At 40.1% G+C, this 19,331-nt stretch overlaps 4 protein-coding genes across 4 annotated transcripts in view; 2 read left to right on the top strand and 2 right to left on the bottom strand.

Moving 5' to 3' along the window:
* Positions 1 to 2,283, bottom strand: part of cldnj (claudin j) — a 42,901-nt gene extending 40,618 nt beyond the window's left edge. The window contains exon 1 of the mRNA XM_039654847.2: positions 2,209 to 2,283. The gene's annotated coding sequence lies outside the window, so the exon portion shown is untranslated. The remainder of the gene's footprint in view (positions 1 to 2,208) is intronic.
* cldna (claudin a) lies at positions 181 to 1,211 on the bottom strand. The gene has a single exon (XM_039654841.2). The coding sequence runs from the start codon at positions 1,124 to 1,126 to the stop codon at positions 506 to 508; it is 621 nt and encodes a 206-aa protein (XP_039510775.2). The 5' UTR covers positions 1,127 to 1,211; the 3' UTR covers positions 181 to 505.
* Positions 2,284 to 12,888: 10,605 nt separating the features above from the next.
* Positions 12,889 to 14,312, top strand: LOC120465198 (claudin-9). Its single transcript, XM_039654838.2, has one exon. The coding sequence runs from the start codon at positions 12,926 to 12,928 to the stop codon at positions 13,577 to 13,579; it is 654 nt and encodes a 217-aa protein (XP_039510772.1). The 5' UTR covers positions 12,889 to 12,925; the 3' UTR covers positions 13,580 to 14,312.
* Positions 14,313 to 16,821: 2,509 nt separating this feature from the next.
* LOC120465221 (claudin-4) lies at positions 16,822 to 17,779 on the top strand. The gene has a single exon (XM_039654868.2). The coding sequence runs from the start codon at positions 16,903 to 16,905 to the stop codon at positions 17,557 to 17,559; it is 657 nt and encodes a 218-aa protein (XP_039510802.1). The 5' UTR covers positions 16,822 to 16,902; the 3' UTR covers positions 17,560 to 17,779.
* Positions 17,780 to 19,331: the final 1,552 nt, after the last annotated feature.

The raw sequence follows: 19,331 nt of genomic DNA on the forward strand, positions 1-19,331 counted from the left end.
TGACAGTTTCCATGTTTTGTGGTTTTGTGTGTAGAGTTTTGAGAAACGGAGCCATAGTTATAAAATTGTGTGTAAGCATTAAAAAAAAACAGTAATAATATCAGATAAATAAATAATAGACATGCAAAATGCAAAAATCCCCTTTTAACTGTGTAATGAGGCACAAGACACTAATTTGAGTGTTTGTAACGAATTTATTTGTTGTAATGCATACATTTACATTTGATATAAATCCTTAACAGTTTAGGCTCATCCTCAGAGTGTGAAGCCAGTCAGCAAAGTTAAGAAGCAATATTTACAGTGTTCTTTGGCAGGAGAGTTCTGTTCAGACACATTTTGAGCGTTTCACCATTGCTGTCATATCTTGGAGAGCTGAGGGCTATAATTCAACCATTTGGTCAGTGATAGAGCATGGTCAATTGTTACACCACAGGTCAAAAGCTGACCAAGGTTCACAAATTGGGCACTTTCAATGTCATTATTTGCAGTGCTCTTTGGCTGCTCTTCACACATACCCTTTGGTTCCTCCAGGTCGAGCAGTGTACTTCGTGGTGTACTGATCCCGGGGAGGGCAATTTGCACAAAGCAGTGAGCCGCCAATAACCAGCAGTGCCGAAGCAGCCCACCCAATAAACAGCGAAGCTCCCAACTCTTTCTTTTGTGCACTGATGGTTAACGGGTTGTAGAAGTCCCTTACGATTGTGTTGGCGGTCCAGCAGACTGGAATCAAACACAGAATCCCAGCGACAATGAAGATGGCTCCTGAAACAATGCCAACTTTGGCTTTGGCTGTCTCATCTTCAATGCAGTTGGTGCATTTCCCTCCAGCAGCCGCTAGGAGGATCCCAACAACACCCACCAGGATGGAGATGATACACAGTGCCCGGGCCGCCTGCAGGTCTGAGCTGAGGGCCAGCATTGAGTCGTAGACTTTACACTGCATCTGGCCAGTGCTCTGCACCACACAGCTCATCCAGATTCCCTCCCAGGTGATCTGCGCTGTGACGATGTTCTGTCCGATGAAAGCCGTGACAAGCCACATGGGGAGAATGCAAACCACAATCACCCCGATCCAGCCGATGACAGCCAAGGCAATGCCCAGCATCTGCAACCCTGCTGATCCCATGGTGGACGCTTCTTTGCTTATGAGTTGAAGTCAAAGAGAGTGAAAGAAACAGTATGCTTCTCTCTGTAGAGCCAGTTTAGTGAACATGGGAATAAAGCAGGCTCTTTTATGTGACGGGGAACAAGGAGGGGCAGCAGGGAATCACTCACAGGCACACCGTCACCATGATTCGCCCCCTGGCCCTCGCTGTCATCGAGCAAGCAAATCCCGGGGCGGGTCTTAACTCATGCTCGCATTAGGGTGGACTTCTTTTGGACATTTTATGAATCATTAGTTATTCATAGTTTTTGTGAAAAACAACATGATTCATGGTTCAACTATAGGAGTAATCCATAAATGAAGATTAAAGAAGCAAGGCAGACACAAAAATATAATACACAGAAGGCGCGTGAACGGTTTTGAAAGATGAAGTAACATTATTAACTCTAGGCAAAACGTTTAAACCTTTAAATTGTACAACGAATTGTACAAAAGATCTTTAAGCCTCTGAAACACACACCCAAAACACTCTTAATTTTGATTCACTGTCTTTTGTCCTCACTAATTGTAGCTGTTTAGCTTAGAAGGATGATTTTCCATAAAGCCAAACATTTCTACTTAGACATAATTATGTGACCATTATATGCAGTTTTAGTAACGTTTTAGACAAATGATTTAATGAAATTAGTCATCTCGAGCAAAGCGGATTTCATGACACCCTCTCACCAAGGCTTTGTTTAATCTCACAAAAAGACATTCAATGGAAAAGGCAGTTGCTTGAATTAGATCAGGGTTCCCCAAACTCGGTCTTGAAAGGCCACTCTCCCTGCAAAGTTTAGCTCCAACCCTGATCGAACACACCTGAGCAAGCTAATAAAGGTCTTCAGGATCAGTAGAAACTCACAGGTAGGTGTGTTTGATCAGGGTTGGAGCTAAACTCTGCAGGACAGTGGCCCTCCACGACCGAGTTTGGGGAACCCTGAATTAGATTAAAACAGTCACTATTTGAAACTCCACAATCTTCCATTCTTTAAATATGTAATATTTTTACTAAATAGTCCAATTTCTAAAGAAACGAGGGGAAAAAGCAGTAAAATGCTGACCTGGCTTCCAATGTCCAGAGAAAGGTGGAATCTTTCCTAACTTCTTTCCTTCCCACTGCTGCGCTATATAGTTAAAAGAGCGAAAAAGCGTTCGCTGTCCAACGGTTCGCAGGGAACAGGCATTAGAAGCACATGGTGAAGGGATGAAAATCAATCTCAGGTGTTTTCTGTGTCGAAAATGGAGGGGGGGAAAGAGGGACAAAGTAAGAGATACTGTTTGTTTCGTGAATGAATGAAGGCTCTGTTTGGTGGCCAGGAGGACAAGAACGGCTTTATTTTACACGGCAGCTCATTAAAATCCCCTTGGAAAGGAGAAAGAGGATACGGTTCCACACAGGGAAGGAATGTCTGCAATTAAGGAATTGAGGAGAGATGGTCTGCCAAATTTTACCTTCTCAGAAAATCAGGTATTTTCAATTCTATGAAATCCAATTTGAGGCTGTGGTATCAAACATTTCAATACAGTCATCAGAATTCGTTCAATTGGTATTGAAATATTATCATAATCACATGACTGTAATTTAGTAAATCGGTAACAATGAGTCACATGGTTACTGTTCATTTGTTGAAACATCCAAGGGCAGTAATTTAATTGGGTTTGTCCTGTATGGACACACAAGTTAGAGGTTTCTGCACTAGAACAGAATCATTAGCTAATCATTGCGAGGCTCTTGAAAACAACAACACCTAAACGGCTGTGGAGAACTGGCTGTCTAGATGATATACTGTAGGCAAATGAATATTAAACATGTGGAGAACTGGCTGGTCTAGATGTTAGGCAAATGAATATTACTGTACACATGGGAAAATGATCAAGAGCAGCTCATACTATAAGTTTTGTAATGTGAGAAGAACATTTTCATAAAATATAAGCCTCTTTGGCAAGTATGTGTAAAAATATACAAATGTTCACAGAGCATAACAGGTACAACTTTTGAACTTACAAGTATTTGTATTAGTAAGTGTTGAGATTAACATATGTAATACATGATAGACATATTGTTCATTGTTAGTTTATGTTGACTAATGTAGTTAACAAATGAAACTTTTTTGTAAAGTGTTACCAAACATTAAGATATAGGAAACATAAATACATTTCATTTCTGTACGTATTAACAAATATTTCCACACTGGCAATGGGAAATGTTTTTACTTCTACTTTCAGCAGTGAGTCATTTGTCTCCACACTGTTTACAGTCACCTGGGTAAATACTAATCAATCTTTTAATAGTTTCTCCCTCCTCGGTGGCGGGGGAGTTGTCTGACGGCAGAGAGTTTCACCCCCGGGCTCGTGGGACGCGTAGACAGTTTCAATGGGTGATCAGTGATAGCGATCTAGAAGAATGAAAAGACGGATGACTCAGCGGTGCTTTCCAATGATCAAACAAGAACACACCACTCTGGGAACACTCAATGCTTGACCCAGCCAGATCATTAAAGACTGGTGAGTTTCTAGTAACATGCTTGACCAGACACAGAACAGTGGACTACACATCTTGGTCAAGCTCATCAGAAAATAAACCTTAAAGTTAATTGTCTTCACTTTCAGAAGTTATATGTGATGTAATTAAGACCAGAAGACTGAAAATGTTGAAATACTGAGCAACAAACAATGGACAAATGTGATATATTGCAAAGGGAAAGTCAACAAATCAATCATTTCAAATTGAACAAAATCAAATACTTTATTCCTGGTACTATCTGGTAGTTTTGATGTGGCTTGTAATTATTCACGTTAGTAAATAAATAAGCAAGGAAATAAATACATACACATACACACACACACATAAAAATAACTTATTTTCAAATTGTCTACCAAACCATTATATAGCAAATATCATTAAGTCAAGTCAAGTCACATTTATTTATTTATATAGTGCTTTTTACAGAAGATTTAAAGCAGCTTTACAGAGATAACAGGAAGATAATGTAACAAAGTTTGTTTCCAGAAGAAAATAAAGAGCTTTATTTCACACTCCAGCTTAAGTAAGCTCAATGATTCATTTTTGTTGTAATTTATTAATTTTAATTTATATATATATATATATATATATATATAGCTGCTCTTATATAGTCCAGTTCAGTTCTTGTATTGTCAATCCAGGCAGATCAATATTATTGTTGAATATTAAATTAAATGTTAAATTAATAAACATTAACACCATTATATATATATATATATATATATATATATATATATATATATATTATATCATATCTTATATATCTATATACCAGCATAGGCTATTTGTGGTTTCTATCAAAAATGATATTTTTTCTATAAGATATTTAACATTGAACTACTGAGTTTCAGGCAACCATTTCCGGCAAAAGACTTTGCATTAAAGATACATTATTTCACTGATAGTTATATCAGGAGTATATGTTAAAGCCTTAGCTTACAAAATTATTTCCAAATGTTGAGACACTCTGGTGTCAGGAAATGACAGTAAGTCCCGTAATCATAATTTAAGAGATTAAAAGCTGGAAATTTAAGGGATTAAAAGGGATTTAGCTGGAAAACGCAAAGAAATGCATACATGCATGCAAATATTTAGGCAGAGTCACATTTTTCAAAAGATTGAACAAATATCGACTCTAGAGTATGTGCGCCGTCTGAGAAACTAAATGGTGGAACAGGTTCACACTCCCACACAGAAATGCAGTGCTGACCTATTTTAAACATAACAACCTGTAGTCAGTAAAAAAAAAATAAAAAAAAATATTATAATAATAATATATTGGTTGGTGCTTAACATAAGCACATTTTAAACCACTCTTTAAATCCTTGCACTTGTTACGCTCACATGGTCCTGAATGTTGTACACACTTGTACAATAAATTATATTTTAATAGTAAGTTTTTTTTTGTTTTTTTTTAAATATATATATTTTAAGACATTTTTCATTGCTAAAGTTTGTTTGCATTGCTGTCGTGTTTGTTCTCACAAAACCAAACTTGTTTGAGTGAGATGAGTTGTTATCTAGTAGCTCCCTCTATCAGCTGAATGCAAGAATAAAACACACAACACGTGCTGTTCACTGTCGGCGTGCTCACAGACCACAAAAGAAGTTTATATATAATATATAAAATATATATTTTTTTAAATATTATATATCTTGAAATTATCTTGAAAATGTATTTGATGTTCATCAAGTTTGATATTAGCAATCTAACCTGTGAAAAGTGTTTTAGCCTTGAAAACAACACCAAATCTTTTGAAACACAGATGGATGCGTAGGGAGAACTGATCTAATCTCCATCGATTTAGTTCTTATAGTCCAGTCGGTTTAAAGCCCTTAATCTATGTAATTTTCCTATTTTCCTTGACCAAATCTAGTGAGAACTATTTAGTTCACTTTGAAATGAATTTTTGATATGTTTTAAATTACCCCAAGGGCATCCAAGATGTAGATGTCTTTGTTTCCGAAGTAGTTTCAATTTTGATATTTTAGGTCAAACCATTCTTGTCTGTCTGTCATATAATGCAGGTCTATGGTCACCACCTCAAAGAGCATGCACAGAGAAGTCCAGATTAAACGTGATTTAATGACTCATAAATGTAAGTTCACACTAGCTGCGTTTCCATTACCCTTCAATTTGCGCAAATTGAAATTGCGAAATGAAAATATGCTCAATGGAAACACGTCAATTTCGCAAAAACTCCTGTTTATCGCAAAAATGTTTTTACGCTAGCATGAGGAGGTTTTTCAGGCAATTCGAAAAAGGATTTTTTCACTTAGAAGACTGAATGTGTGTTTTAGGTCCGTGTCCGCAAATAATAATAATAATTATCATCATTAGCCTATTATAACATTTATTAGGCTACATATGTAGAAGACTAGGGCTGTGAATCTTTGGGTAGACAGCGAATCGATTCGATTCACGATTCATAGGTTTTTCGATTCGATTCATGAACGATTTGTGTAAATTCAGAACGATTCGATTCGATTCACATCCAAATTCGATGCGATTCGATTAATTCGATTCGATTCTTAATTTTTTATATGCATTATAGTATTATTTCAATGCTTCACCCATCTTTGTCTGGGTTTGAATTAGCCTTCGGGGATCAGATAGTGGGGATTTTGTCCATTGTTAATGTTAGTTCATGTTTGTTTTTAATTTTAATGAATATATTATTATTAAAAAAAATTCAATGGCCTACAAATTAGCATTTGCAAGTAGCAAATATTTTGAAAAAGGCTTTTAAAGTATTGCATTAAATAACTACATGCACACATTAATGGAGACGTTTTCATTAGTTTCATTTTACGTCCTCTCAGTGCACTCGTTATCATCTTTTCACTGGATTTTGCTCGCGCTCGGTCCCATAGCTCTCATGCTTTCATAATGTTAACTACAGATTTTTGAGCAGGATGTTTGAGCTCTCCAGCTGAGCTCTCTGTCGAGAAAGCAATAGTTTTGAGGCAAACCGCTCAAGCCATTGATAAAGCTGCCATGCCATTGCGTGGGCACTATGAAATAAAACGCTTTCATTCATTTATTACATGGACTCTCCGTACACGCAAGGTGGTCTCTCGCTCGCTTTCCCTCTCTGCCGAGTGCGTGCAGCCGTGTGTGAACGCGCGATACGCGGTTTGGAGCACAACCTCTGTCTCGTATGCACGCTCGCTCTAGATTCCGGGAGATTTTAACTAATTTGCGGTAATACAAGCTGATCACGACATGAGTAGCTCAACAGGTAGAAAGATAAACTCATCTTTCAGGCATTTGACCGACCGGGCTTCAGCGTGCGAAATCAGGGGTGTGTGAGCGCCTGAAACCAATCAAATGCGGATGTCGTATGACGGCCAATGCGTGAGGCAGCTTGTACCAGGAACACTTTAAGGTAAAAAAAAAAAAAAAAGGAACACTTTAAGGTTGTGTTTATATATTTTAAACCACTGAATCGCTATAAAATCGTGATTAATTTGATTCTTAGCCTTTTAAATCGATTATTCACGTAAATAAACGATTCATGATTCAAAATACATGTTTCAGGATCGATGCATATGCATCGCCAGGCTTTATAATCGATGCATCGAGAAAACGAGTGAATCGTTACACCCCTATAGAAGACGCTTTTATCCAAAAAAGGAACAAAGCAATTCGTCACATCTCATTCATAGTACAGGTTGTACAATAATAATAATAGGGCTAAGATTATCACAAATAAAGACTCAATTTTGTCCAATATCTAAGAGTGTGTGCGGAGTTTGGAGCACGCACTGGATGGCAGACAGGCGCGGGCACGCCGTGAACACTTCCATTTTCCCATCAACAGTGGAATCAACTTAAAATATCCTATCATTTCTGGTTATACAGAAAATAATAATACATTATTCGCAACTACTTTTATTTACGTAATGTCACAATAACAAGAAAATGTTGTGCTTTTGTAAAATAGCCTAACATAAAACAATGAGGCGCGCTTTATGATCTTCGTGAACTGGAGCGCAAGAACTGAACCAATAGCCTTTATAGACTAAAGCTTTAAATGTCCACTTTAAAAAGAACAAATTCGAATCGTAAGCTAATACCTTCTGATTATGTAATCCGTATGAAAGGTGCAGTTCCCTTTCGTAGTCACTCCGAGTTAGAATTTTCATAGCTTAACTCCGCCTCACCTCGCGAGTATAAAAGGAGGAAGCAGACGCGCTTTGGAGCCAAGAGAACCTCTTCACTCCACAAGCCACAAGATCTGAGTTTACAAGTGACTCACATCTTCGAGACGAGTAACTCTCCAGTGTTGGTGTGACGGCGGTACCCAGCGAGTCTTCACATTGCCTGCGATCTGTGCAGTGGTCTGCCAGACTCTGTGTTTTATCCCTGGTCGCCTCAGCATTGCAGAGTTTCCTCTCCTGAAAGAGCTGCACGTTGAATGTCTTTTTAAAGATATCTCGCCCGTGTTTTTCTGGTTGCGGTCGATATCTGTCATCTTCTGATGGGCACGAGCGCTGTTTTGTGTGTCTGGGCTTTGAGCATGCAAAAGCAGCGCTCTTGGATGACTCATGTTCTTTTTGTGGGAACATGACCATGGCAACACTAAGATCGAGACTCAATGATCTAAAAGTGAGAGTCCCCGCATCCACCACCCGTTCTGCTTCCTCTAACAGAGCTGGTAGTTCGGCTGGGGGACAGGGTGATCTGAGGGTGACGGTGTGGAATGATCCGACGACACGTCCTCGGACCATGCCCCCCTCTCCAGTGTTGCAACCCGCGAGTGCCGCGGTGATTCAGGCGGGATTTTCTACGGAGGTCCCGCATGTTTCATTCGGCGCTCCAGAGGAGGACGCGATGTCGATCGCTGCATCACAAGGCGAGCAGGAGTCATTGGGAAGTGATGATGCGGCTGCATTGCCTCCCTCGGGAGTTCCAGCGTTGCCTGTGTCGGATCTCGAAATGACTGCTATGCTGTCCCGGGCAGTGGAACCGTCTGCCCTGTCCCGCTCGCTAGCGGTTGTGGTTAGCGGTCGTGGTTGGATGATTGGTTTTTGGGCGCGGCTGCCGCAACCCCACAGCCGACCCCAATTCCTTTCTTACCGGAACTGCATGAGGAGTTGACGAAATCATGGAAGGCTCCTTTGACCTCCCGTGAGCGTTCGTCAGCTTTCTCCGCCTTTTCCCCCCTCGACGGCGCAGCTGCCCATGGGTACACTGGGTTTCCCGCGGTGGAGCATTCTGTTGCGATGCAACTTTGTCCTCAGAGTGCCTCCTCTCATGGTAATCCAAAGCACCCGTCAAAGGCCTGTAGTTTCTCGTAATCTATGGTGGCGAGGTCTTACAGAGCTGCAGGACAGGCGGCTGCTGCCATGCATGCTATGAGCACCTTACAGGTCTACCAGGCCCAGCTGCTCAGGGACATGCACGAGGGCAGGACTGATCCAGGGACGTTTGACGGTGCGTGCCGCCACCGACCTTGCTCTCCGGGCGACTAAAGTGGTCTAAAGCACTAAAGCACTAAAGTGGCACTAAAGTGCTCCCTGGGTCAGGTGATGGCCACTAACGTGGTCCAGGAACGTCACCTTTGGCTCAACCTGGCCGACATGCGGGACGCCGAGTGGAGGCGTCCACCCGCAGTGTGGCTTCCTCTTGGGCTCTTGCACATGGCGCCTCACTAGCAGACATCTGCAGAGCTGCAGGCTGGGCGACACCCAACAAATTTACTTGATTCTATAATCTCCGAGTGGAGCCTGTGTCCTCTCTTGTACTCGCTCATCCGGCTAGTACTGGACCTGCTCAGGTGTCTTCCCTTTCTCGCCATTCCACTCCACGGACTGGATAAGTGCGTTTTTTTTCCTCAGCTGAGCCTTCGTTTGAAGCCCTGAGTTCTTCCAGCACTGTTGATGCTGATGCCAGTATCTTGCTTGGACGTCGGCTAGGTGCCTCCACGTGCATGGTTCCTGCTAGTAACCCCCACACGTGTATTTCCACTGTAAGCCTCTCTGAGCATGTGTCTTCCCTCGGCAAGCCACCTTGCCACTCCTGGAGTTCAGATTCTAGGTTGGTGACTCCCGTGTTCCTCCATATGAAGCCCTCTGGGCCGTATGTGTATTCTTAAGTCCTCCCTACGGATAGGCGTACTGCGGCGTATTTCCTCGGAGATATGCTCCCCAGTGGACCTTGGTATTCCTGTGTTAAGTTGGACTCCTCGTCCGTGTTAAGTTTCACGACAGGGGATCAGACTTTCACGGGGCACTGGAAGACAGCTGTGAAGGTGGCGTGATTACACAGGGGACCCCCATTCTCCATCATCCGACGTAACTCGAAGTGACTATGAAAGGGAACGTCTCGGTTACGTATGTAACCCTTGTTCCCTGAGTAGGTAACAGAGACGTTACGTCTCCCTGCCACTTCTGCTGTACCGCTGGGTAGACTGAGTTCAGTCTCGGCTCCTCAGCGAAGACATACTGCGGTTGCGTCCACTTCCTCCTTTTAAACTCACGAGGTGAGGCAGAGTTACGCTATGCAAATTCTGCAGACCCATGGCATTTTCTTGCCATTGGCTCGTTTTGGGAAACCGCGGGACATCCGAAAATGCCCTTAACACTCGCAGGTTGCGTCACTAAAGAGGGGGGCGTGGTCCATGAACAAACAGTCAGCGGTTTTGTTCCACGCTCGCACCCTCAGGTCACCCTGGCCACCAGCCGAAGTAGCACCCTGGGCCGGATTAACCATTAGGGCAATTGGGCACTTGTCCAGGGTCCCATGACATCTAAGGGGCCCTGGGCACAAGGGGCGGGAGAGTCGGGAGTTTCCCCGGTGGGCCAGTAGTGTTTCGAGGCCTGTCTGATAAAACGGAGCGTATATTTGCACTAAGTGGCAGTGTTATTTGCAAAAAGACGTCCATCACAAAATAGCTACAGTGGCGTAGGTCGTAGAGCGTGAAGTGCGTGAAACAGCTTTTGATGTGTTCGACCTGTGTTCGAATCCGCCTTTTGCCGAATTCTGCCTTTTCACAACACATACAGTATGAGATGTACAAATGTATAACCTAACATAAAGGTATCTAGTGTTATATTTTGCCAATGAACTAAAATCAAATTCATGACATAGCTCTGTGCCTTTATAAAACAACACAAGACTTTAAGAATAGGTTTCCTGTTTGTGCTGGGTGATTTAAAGAAAAGTGTGCACTTTGCTCACGCGATCAGCATGGTCATCTTGCGTTTCCTCCTAAATAAAAGCTCAAGGGTTTATTTCTTGCAAGTGAAGAAATAAGGACAAAAGTATTTTCATTTTCCTATATTAATATAGTGTAATGTTGAGTAAAATATACTTTTGAAATATTAATTTTCATTTATATAGTACATAATTTATAGGCTATATTGATTTTATGTCATAGGAATAATTATATAAATCATTATTACATTAATATAATAATTGTTTGGCATCCTAAAACACCATTGATAATGTAATGCAGACTGAGACTCTCATAAGTAAAAAGATGTCTGTACCCTCTTTATTGTCTTGTCTTTATTAAATTTTTTATTTAATTTGATTTAATATATATAAAATATATTCCACAATATATTGAACACATATCTATACATATACTTTATTTATATATTTCCATACAATTTTATATATATTTAAAATATATTCCGCAACATATTGAACACATATCTATACATATATTTTATTTATATATTTCCATATAATTTCATAAATATAAATATATATATATATATATATATATATATATTGCAGTATATTAAAGCATATAAAGACAAACTTTATATACTTGATTGCAATATATGTATCAATATATATAAATATATGGATTATGCATATATTGCAATATATTGGACAATATAAATATTAAATCCTATATATGGGAATATATTGCCTAATATATCACATGGTATATTCCAATATACGGCAATATATTTTTGTTTCGTAAGGGTTGAAGTCAATTGTGTGGAGAAAAATCCTGAAACGTTTTCCTCAAAAAGCTTAATTTATTTTCCAGTGAAGAAAGAAAGACATGAACATCTTGGATGGCATTGGGATGAATAAATTTATCAGAAAATGTTCATTTTGAGATTAAATGAAGTGTGTTAGAACCTCATGCACAGTATGAATGCCTACTGTATGATTACTGCTGAGATCCCATTGGATTATGTCTTACAACTGAAGACAAAGAGATGAATTGTCCCTTCGCAACAAGCAGTGATTCAGCAGATCTCAAGGTTATCCGGAGAAGTGGACACATGAGACACTAGTGGAGTTTCATTTTAATGTGGGACAAAAATGTATTATTTTAAATAGTGCCAAGGTATGCAGGTGTAGAAAGAACAGAAATCTGAACCATACGATTACTGGTGCCGAAGGAAGAAAGAAATATATGTTATGTCTTTTTAATGCATTGTGTGTGTGTGTGTGTGTGTGGTCCTGGTAAACCCAACGCTATGAGAAGAAATAGAAACATTTATCAGTGATCTGCAGGTTTATGGGTATTTCTATTTTTCTAATTTGTTTCTGATAACCTTGAAATATTAATAATACAATACTTCTTTCTACCTTTAACTGAATGCATTTCAAACACTTTTTTCACTAACAACATGTATGATACATGACGCTACACTCTCAGAAAAAAAGATACAAAAGCTGTCACTGGGGCTGTACCTTTTTAAAAGTACCTAAAGGGTGCATGTTGGTACCATAATGGTACATATTAGCACCTAAAATATATATATTATCACCTAAATTGTACATATTAGTACCTAAAAGGGACAAAAGTTTTCCCTTTTGAAAAGGTACAGCCCAATTGACATCTTTTGTACCTTTTTTTCTGAGATTGTATTCTTCTATTTTTCCCCTATTTTCTTATGTCATTAAAGACTAAAGAATTACATAACTGGAATACAAATATTTTACAATCCAGATATGAAGCATTTGAGAGGATCATTTGAATATTTCCACCCTGTTGTGTGCTTTAAAAAGCCCCATTCTCTTTTGTACCACACAAAACATGATGCCATCTAAAACTCCACCTTCCATCTTCTCTTAGCAGTATAAAGAAGGTAGAAACTCTCTCTCTCTCTCTCTCTCTCTCTCTCTCTCTCTCTCTCCCTTTCTCTCTTTCACCGTTTCTTCATTTAAGCAAGTCTTCAAGTCTGAGGACAGCTCTAATATCAGAGCTAACTTTCAGCGTTTAGTCCTGGACACCGAGCACCACGGTCTGTGAAACTGCACACGGCAGGAGAGCACAATGGCTTCAGCCGGCCTGGAGATCCTGGGGATGATCCTGACTGTGGCGGGGTGGCTCGGCGTGATGGTCGCCTGCTGTTTGCCCATGTGGAGAGTAGCGGCGTACATAGGCCAGAACATTGTCATCACACAGATCGTGTGGGAAGGTTTGTGGATGAGCTGCGTGGTGCAAAGCACAGGACAGATGCACTGCCGAGTGTACGACTCTATGCTTGGACTTCCGGACGAGCTGCAGGCTGGGCGCGCTCTCACCGTCGTCAGCACTCTGCTCGGGGTGGTGGGCATGGCTCTGGCAGTGGCTGGGGCGAAGTGCACCAACTGCACCTCAGACGCAGCCAGCAAGCCACGCATCATGATGGCAGCTGGGGGCACCTTCATAACCTGTGGGCTGCTGCTGTTAGTGGCCGTCTGTTGGACAGCTAACGGCATCGTCATGGATTTTCACAACCCGCTTCTAGAGGAGACGCAGAAGAGGGAGTTTGGGAACTCGCTGTACTTCGGATGGGGTGCCTCCTGCCTGCTGATCCTAGGTGGAGCCATTTTGTCTTGTTCCTGCTCCTCAAAAGCACAGAACAATGCCGTGCCGACAAGAGTGGACTACTCAGGGGTCAAATCCCTCTCTGTGAATGGATACGACAGGAGAGACTATGTTTGAGGGCTCTGAATCTTTGCACATGAAGGACCTCCTTGAGAGAAAAGCCAACAAGTCTGCTAAAGGACAAGCATTCAATGTCAACAGCAAATTAACAATTGATGCTGAATCTTGAACACCAACATGGCAGATATAAAATAGTATTATTGCTTTTGTTTTTGTTTTCATTTGAAAGTATTCATTGGAATTTTGTCTTTTGACCCAGTTGCTAATAGGTGAATAATCAGTAGCTCTTTGACTCACTGAAATGATTATAATACGTAGATGCTTTTCCATTCAAACTGGAAGATTCATTAAATGATCAATGAACATGATTTTGTTGAAACAGACATTGGTCCGTTTATTAATAATTATTTTGCCAGTTTTGCTAAATAGGTAACAATTTATTTATGCATTCTTCTGACTATAACTACTTTGCAACTTCATGTCAACTAGCTCTCATTAGAGTATTAGTAAACTATCTGCTGAATTACTGCTATCACTTTATTGTGATGCAGACATTAAGCTGACTATGAGTGTCAATTTATTCTAATAACCCGAACCCTACCAGTCTAATACTCTATTAATGATAGTTAGTAGACATGTAGGTGCAACGTTACTTATAGTCAACAGAATGTGTTAAGGGGACCATCAAAATTAAGTGAAATCGCTAAATGCTAGATTTTGTCTAAAATAAAAAATTCATATATCCTATATTGGTGGAAACTAAAGTATAAATCTGAAAGTAATGAAATGATTTGAAGGAAAACATCAAAACTTGTTGGAGTTTTTTTTGTTGTTTTTTTTTTTTTTACTTTTTCACCCCTCAAAGTCTATAAAAGTTCAATAACATTGAATGGAGGAACTATGGAAACAAAGTACTTGGAAAACTCTTTATCACTTTATCATCATTTGAAATCAATCCTACTCTTAAAGGTCTACCAAAAAAATAAATGATACTCTCCCAGTTGTGAATGGAGACAATGCGCTGGTTGTTCTGGTAAATCTCGAAACCTCTTTGTGCCTGATTCTTTAGTCAGGAGAGCGTAACTGAGACTACCACGGAAAGATAAACGCACCTGCCTTATTGCTTAAAGGACGCCTAGATATTACTATTTACTCTAGTGTTTGGTAATTAGTAAAACATGTAAAGCTTTAGGGGGTTATTATGCAAACCTTCTTTTGCAGCTCATTAAATATTATAATTCGAGGTACTGTAATGGTATTTTGTTTACTACTCATTTAAAGGGATAGTTCACCCAAAAAAGTCAATTCTGTCACTAATTACCCTCATGTTGTTCCAATCCCGTAAGATTCGTTCAACTTCGGAATACAAAATAAGATATTTTTGATGAAATATGAGAGCTGGATCACTCCTCCATAGGCTACTAAACGATTGAAACTTGCCGGCCCAGAAAAGTTATTAAAGACATTGTAAAAATAGTCCAAGTGACTACAGTGGCTCAATCTTAAGTTTATCAAGCGACGAGAATACTTTTTGTGTGCAAAAAAATAAATAAATAAATCATTTTATTCAACTATTAATTTCCTTTTCTGTGGGCCTCGAGTGAGTTCACATAGTGCACCAGCGCAGTACTTCTGTGTTGTGCATCACATGCATCACACACATGACCAGCATCGGCCAATAGTGAGCCTGTGACGTACAGCACAGAAGCGCTACAGTACGTGAACTCACTAGAGGCCCTCAGAGAAGGAAATTAATAGTTGAATAAAGCAGTGTTGTAGTCGAGACCACCTCACTCGAGTCCGAGTCTAGACCGAGACCAGAGAGAGTCGAGTCCGAGTCAAGACCGAGTCCATAGAGAGTCGAGTCCGAGTTGAGTCAGAGACCAGAGACGGTCGAGTCCGAGTCGAGACCGAGACCAGTGAGGGTTGATTACCTAATTTACTTTTATTTACTTAGAGAAATCCTTTTTTTTTTTTTTACTGAATTTACTTAGAGTTTAAAAAAATATGATCAGTTTAGGGTAAAAAGGCCACATAGTAGGTGGTGTTAAAAGCAATTTTATTACAATTTGTCATGCGCAGTTGCGCACTAGAAAATCACCAATCACTGGGCGTGTCAATCAATTCAAAGAAATATTTTATTAACATACATTAATAATCATGAAAAATATTCTGAATTGAACACGAGTGGACTGGGGAATAAGTCCGAGTCCTAAAAAAAAAAATATGTTCGAGTGCGAGTCAATTCCGAGTCCAAATGCACACGAGTCCATGACAAGACCAAGACCATTAAAATATGGTCTCGAGACCGAGTCCGAGGCGAGTCCGAGTCTCGAGTACTACAACACTGGAATAAAGTTCAGTGCGAACAAAAAGTATTCTGGTCGCTTGATAAACTTACGATTGAGCCACTGTAGTCACTTGGGGTTGGAACTACGAAAGTCTTACGAGGTTGGAACAACATGATTGTGAGAAATTACTGACAGAATTTTCATTTTTGGGTGAACTATCTGTTTAAGTTGAAATATTGACAGATTATATAAAACAATTGTGTCTGAATTAATTATTGTTTCATGCAACAAAACCACAATTTTAGCGCACATCAATGCAATAGAATTGAACGTGCTTTTGCACACAGAAAAGATGCCCATTCCACTTGTTCCTTAGTATCATGCTCCTAAATAAATAACTACTGAAAAGGTTAAAGCAAGGTCACAAGACATGCAACAAACCTATGCATGACTGATTAGAGTGTGAGTGTGTGTATAATGTGTGTGTGTGTGAGAGAGAGAGCTGAATATGCCTATTTGTGATGCTGTTTAGATTAGATTGACTCTGTTTAGATTAGATTGGCCTTGTGGCGCTGATAGCAGCTACAGACATGCTCTCATGCATCAGTGGACATTATAGTGAATCCTGCAGAATCAGCTCCCTAAGTTGAATTATCAATTTCAAATGAATGTCTGCTCATAGTATCGTAACAAAATGATGAAACCGTATGTTTGTGGTTTACTTGCTCACACGTTTCAAGCATGCATTATAATCTCACACCGTTGGAATTTTTCTTCAAAAGTGTGGTCTTGTCTGTTATCCTTTAACCAGTCCCCGCTGGGCTTTTGTTATCTGTCCACTATTTGGTCTCGGAGTGGGAAATACCAGATGAAGAGGGTTGAATCATTAAACGAACTCGTTTCCTGGCCAAGGTTAAGTTTACTCAAAAACCAGCACAGTTTAGCCAATCCCCCGAGACTTTTTCCAGCATAACTCCACCTTCCTCGCCGTTGCCGTTATAAAGCCTTCATTGTGCCGAGAGCCTTCCCTTAGCGAATGCAGCCTGTGAGTTTATATCCTAGCACGTTCTTCCAGCCTAAGTGATCAGAATGGCAGCTCTGGGGTTAGAGATACTAGGGGTCACCCTGGCTGTGTTAGGTTGGATTGTGGGCATTGTGTCTTGCGCTTTACCCATGTGGAGGGTCACGGCTTTCATCGGGGTGAACATCGTGACGGCGCAGACCATATGGGAAGGAATCTGGATGAGCTGTGTGGTGCAGAGCACTGGCCAGATGCAGTGCAAAGTCTACGACTCAATGCTGGCCCTCAGCTCAGACCTGCAGGCGGCCCGGGCACTGTGTGTGATCGCCATCGTGACGGGAGTGCTGGCGCTCCTGCTTTCTATTTTAGGGGCCAAGTGCACTAAATGCCTAGAGGAGGAGCGTGCCAAAGCCAGAGTTATGATCGCCGCTGGAGTCACCTTCATCTGTGCTGCGGTCATGCACTTGATCCCCGTGTGTTGGTCTGCTCACAGTATCATCAGAGCCTTCTACAACCCCATAATCATGGAGGCACAGAAAAGGGAGATAGGTGCGTCTCTCTACCTGGGATGGGCGTCCAGTGCCCTTCTGCTCCTCGGCGGGGGCCTTCTCTGCTGCAGCTGCCCCCCACAGGAGGAGAATAGGTACGGTCCACCCAGCAGGATGGTTTACTCCGTTGCGCGCTCTGTTCCACCCAGTGGCTTCGACAAACAGAATTATGTGTGAACAAACGTACTCTCTTTGAACAGAAAATGTGCCTGTTAAAGGACAAGACAATGTGCAGTGAGTTCTGTGGGTTTGCCATTGAAATGTATTTCCCAATTTGGTGGTGTTACCCAGTTTTGAAGAATTGCAAGTATTACATTATGACTACTGAGCACATCTATATATAAATATGATAATGCTGTTGTAATTGTTAGTATTGTGTTTTTACTAATAATTAATGTGAGTAAAAAGTGTTTCATTATATTTTTGCAAACATTTCAGTACATGTGTTTACATGATGTATGAGCTCATGTTCTCTTAAGACTTCTTTTCTAAGTGTGCCACTCTCTGTTGTTTGCTGCAGGGTGTTTTTTTATTAACCAATAAAAACAGAAAAATAGTTGGTAAAAATAGAAATGAATTTATATATATATATATTATATTATATTTTTATCTATATATTTTATCTATATGTTTTTTTCTGGTTCTAACTAAAATGCACTGAACAAACTGACTGTGCCATCTTTCTTGAGTTGTCTAGTATGAAACAGAACCTTTCATAGCCTTAATAATGAGGTGATGAGTTGAATCGGCTGTCACTACCTTGTTATTCACCTGTTTTCAAGATCTATTTGCTCTCTGCACAAGAATCTTGTCTTTGCCAGGGCCCTAATCTAACTGTTCAAGCGATTCCCAGACAATGGGCCTGTTTCAGGGATGAAGATGAGGCGCTGGGTCATGGAATGTAACAAACATCTCTTTGTGCTTCTTACATTTAATAATGGATCTTTGAAACTCAAGAATTCTTCAGTTGAGTATTATGCCATCCATAAAGTATAAGACAGAGCTTCCTGTTGACATGTCAATAGTTAAACACTTAGTGGCATGCCTCTACAAATGAGTGATCATAGGGCAGCAACTGCATGAAAGCAAACAGACATGTTCTGCATCCATATTCTTTCCCTATTTACCACTATATGCATCAGGCATTTTGTAGTGCTGTCCGAATTCCAAGGGAACAGTTAAGTTTTATTTCCTATATTTGTGCACTCTGATTTTTGGGGTGCAACCTATATAGACTTGCAAGTGATGTATTGAATCCAATGCAAAGAGGACTGGCAAGTTTTAAAAGAAATATATGCCTCTTTATTTTACACTGACAGTCTTTCACTTGATAACAGGATATTTCCCTAATCTTTTTCTTGACGAATTTACTGAGGTAATGTATTATTGTTATGGGAGGAAATTTTATTTTGTGAATGATTCAGTTATTTCCTATATGTAACATATTTGTTGAATCATTGAATGCTGTTATAAGTGCTTCATGGTCTGATGTTCACTGACGTGCTATAGCTACTTCTTGGTAAATAATGTTTCTAAATACCAACATAATAAATTCAATCATTCAAATGTGTTGTTTTATTAATTAATTTATCATATTTTAATATTATTATATCACTTAAAACATGACAAAACCGAACAATTTAGCATTTAGACATTTAGAGTCCTCTCTGGTGCACAATTATTACGTTGACGTCTAAAAATGAAAAGATAGATGGTTGCACCTTTTGAAATTGTAATTTTGCACTTATGGCGTTTAAAGGTCCCGTATTATGCCCCTTTTCACAAGATGTAAAATAAGTCTCTGATGTCCCCAGAATGTGTATGTGAAGTTTCAGCTCAAAATACCCAACAGATCATTTTTTACAGCATGTTTAAATTGTCATTTTTGGGGGGCTCAGAAAAACGCACTGTTTTTATAACGTGTTTGTCGTCTGCTTGTATGTATCCAT

Source organism: Pimephales promelas, chromosome 16 (genome assembly GCF_988280905.1).
Source record: "Pimephales promelas chromosome 16, fPimPro1.hap1.1, whole genome shotgun sequence".
In the NCBI taxonomy this organism is placed as follows: domain Eukaryota; kingdom Metazoa; phylum Chordata; class Actinopteri; order Cypriniformes; family Leuciscidae; genus Pimephales; species Pimephales promelas.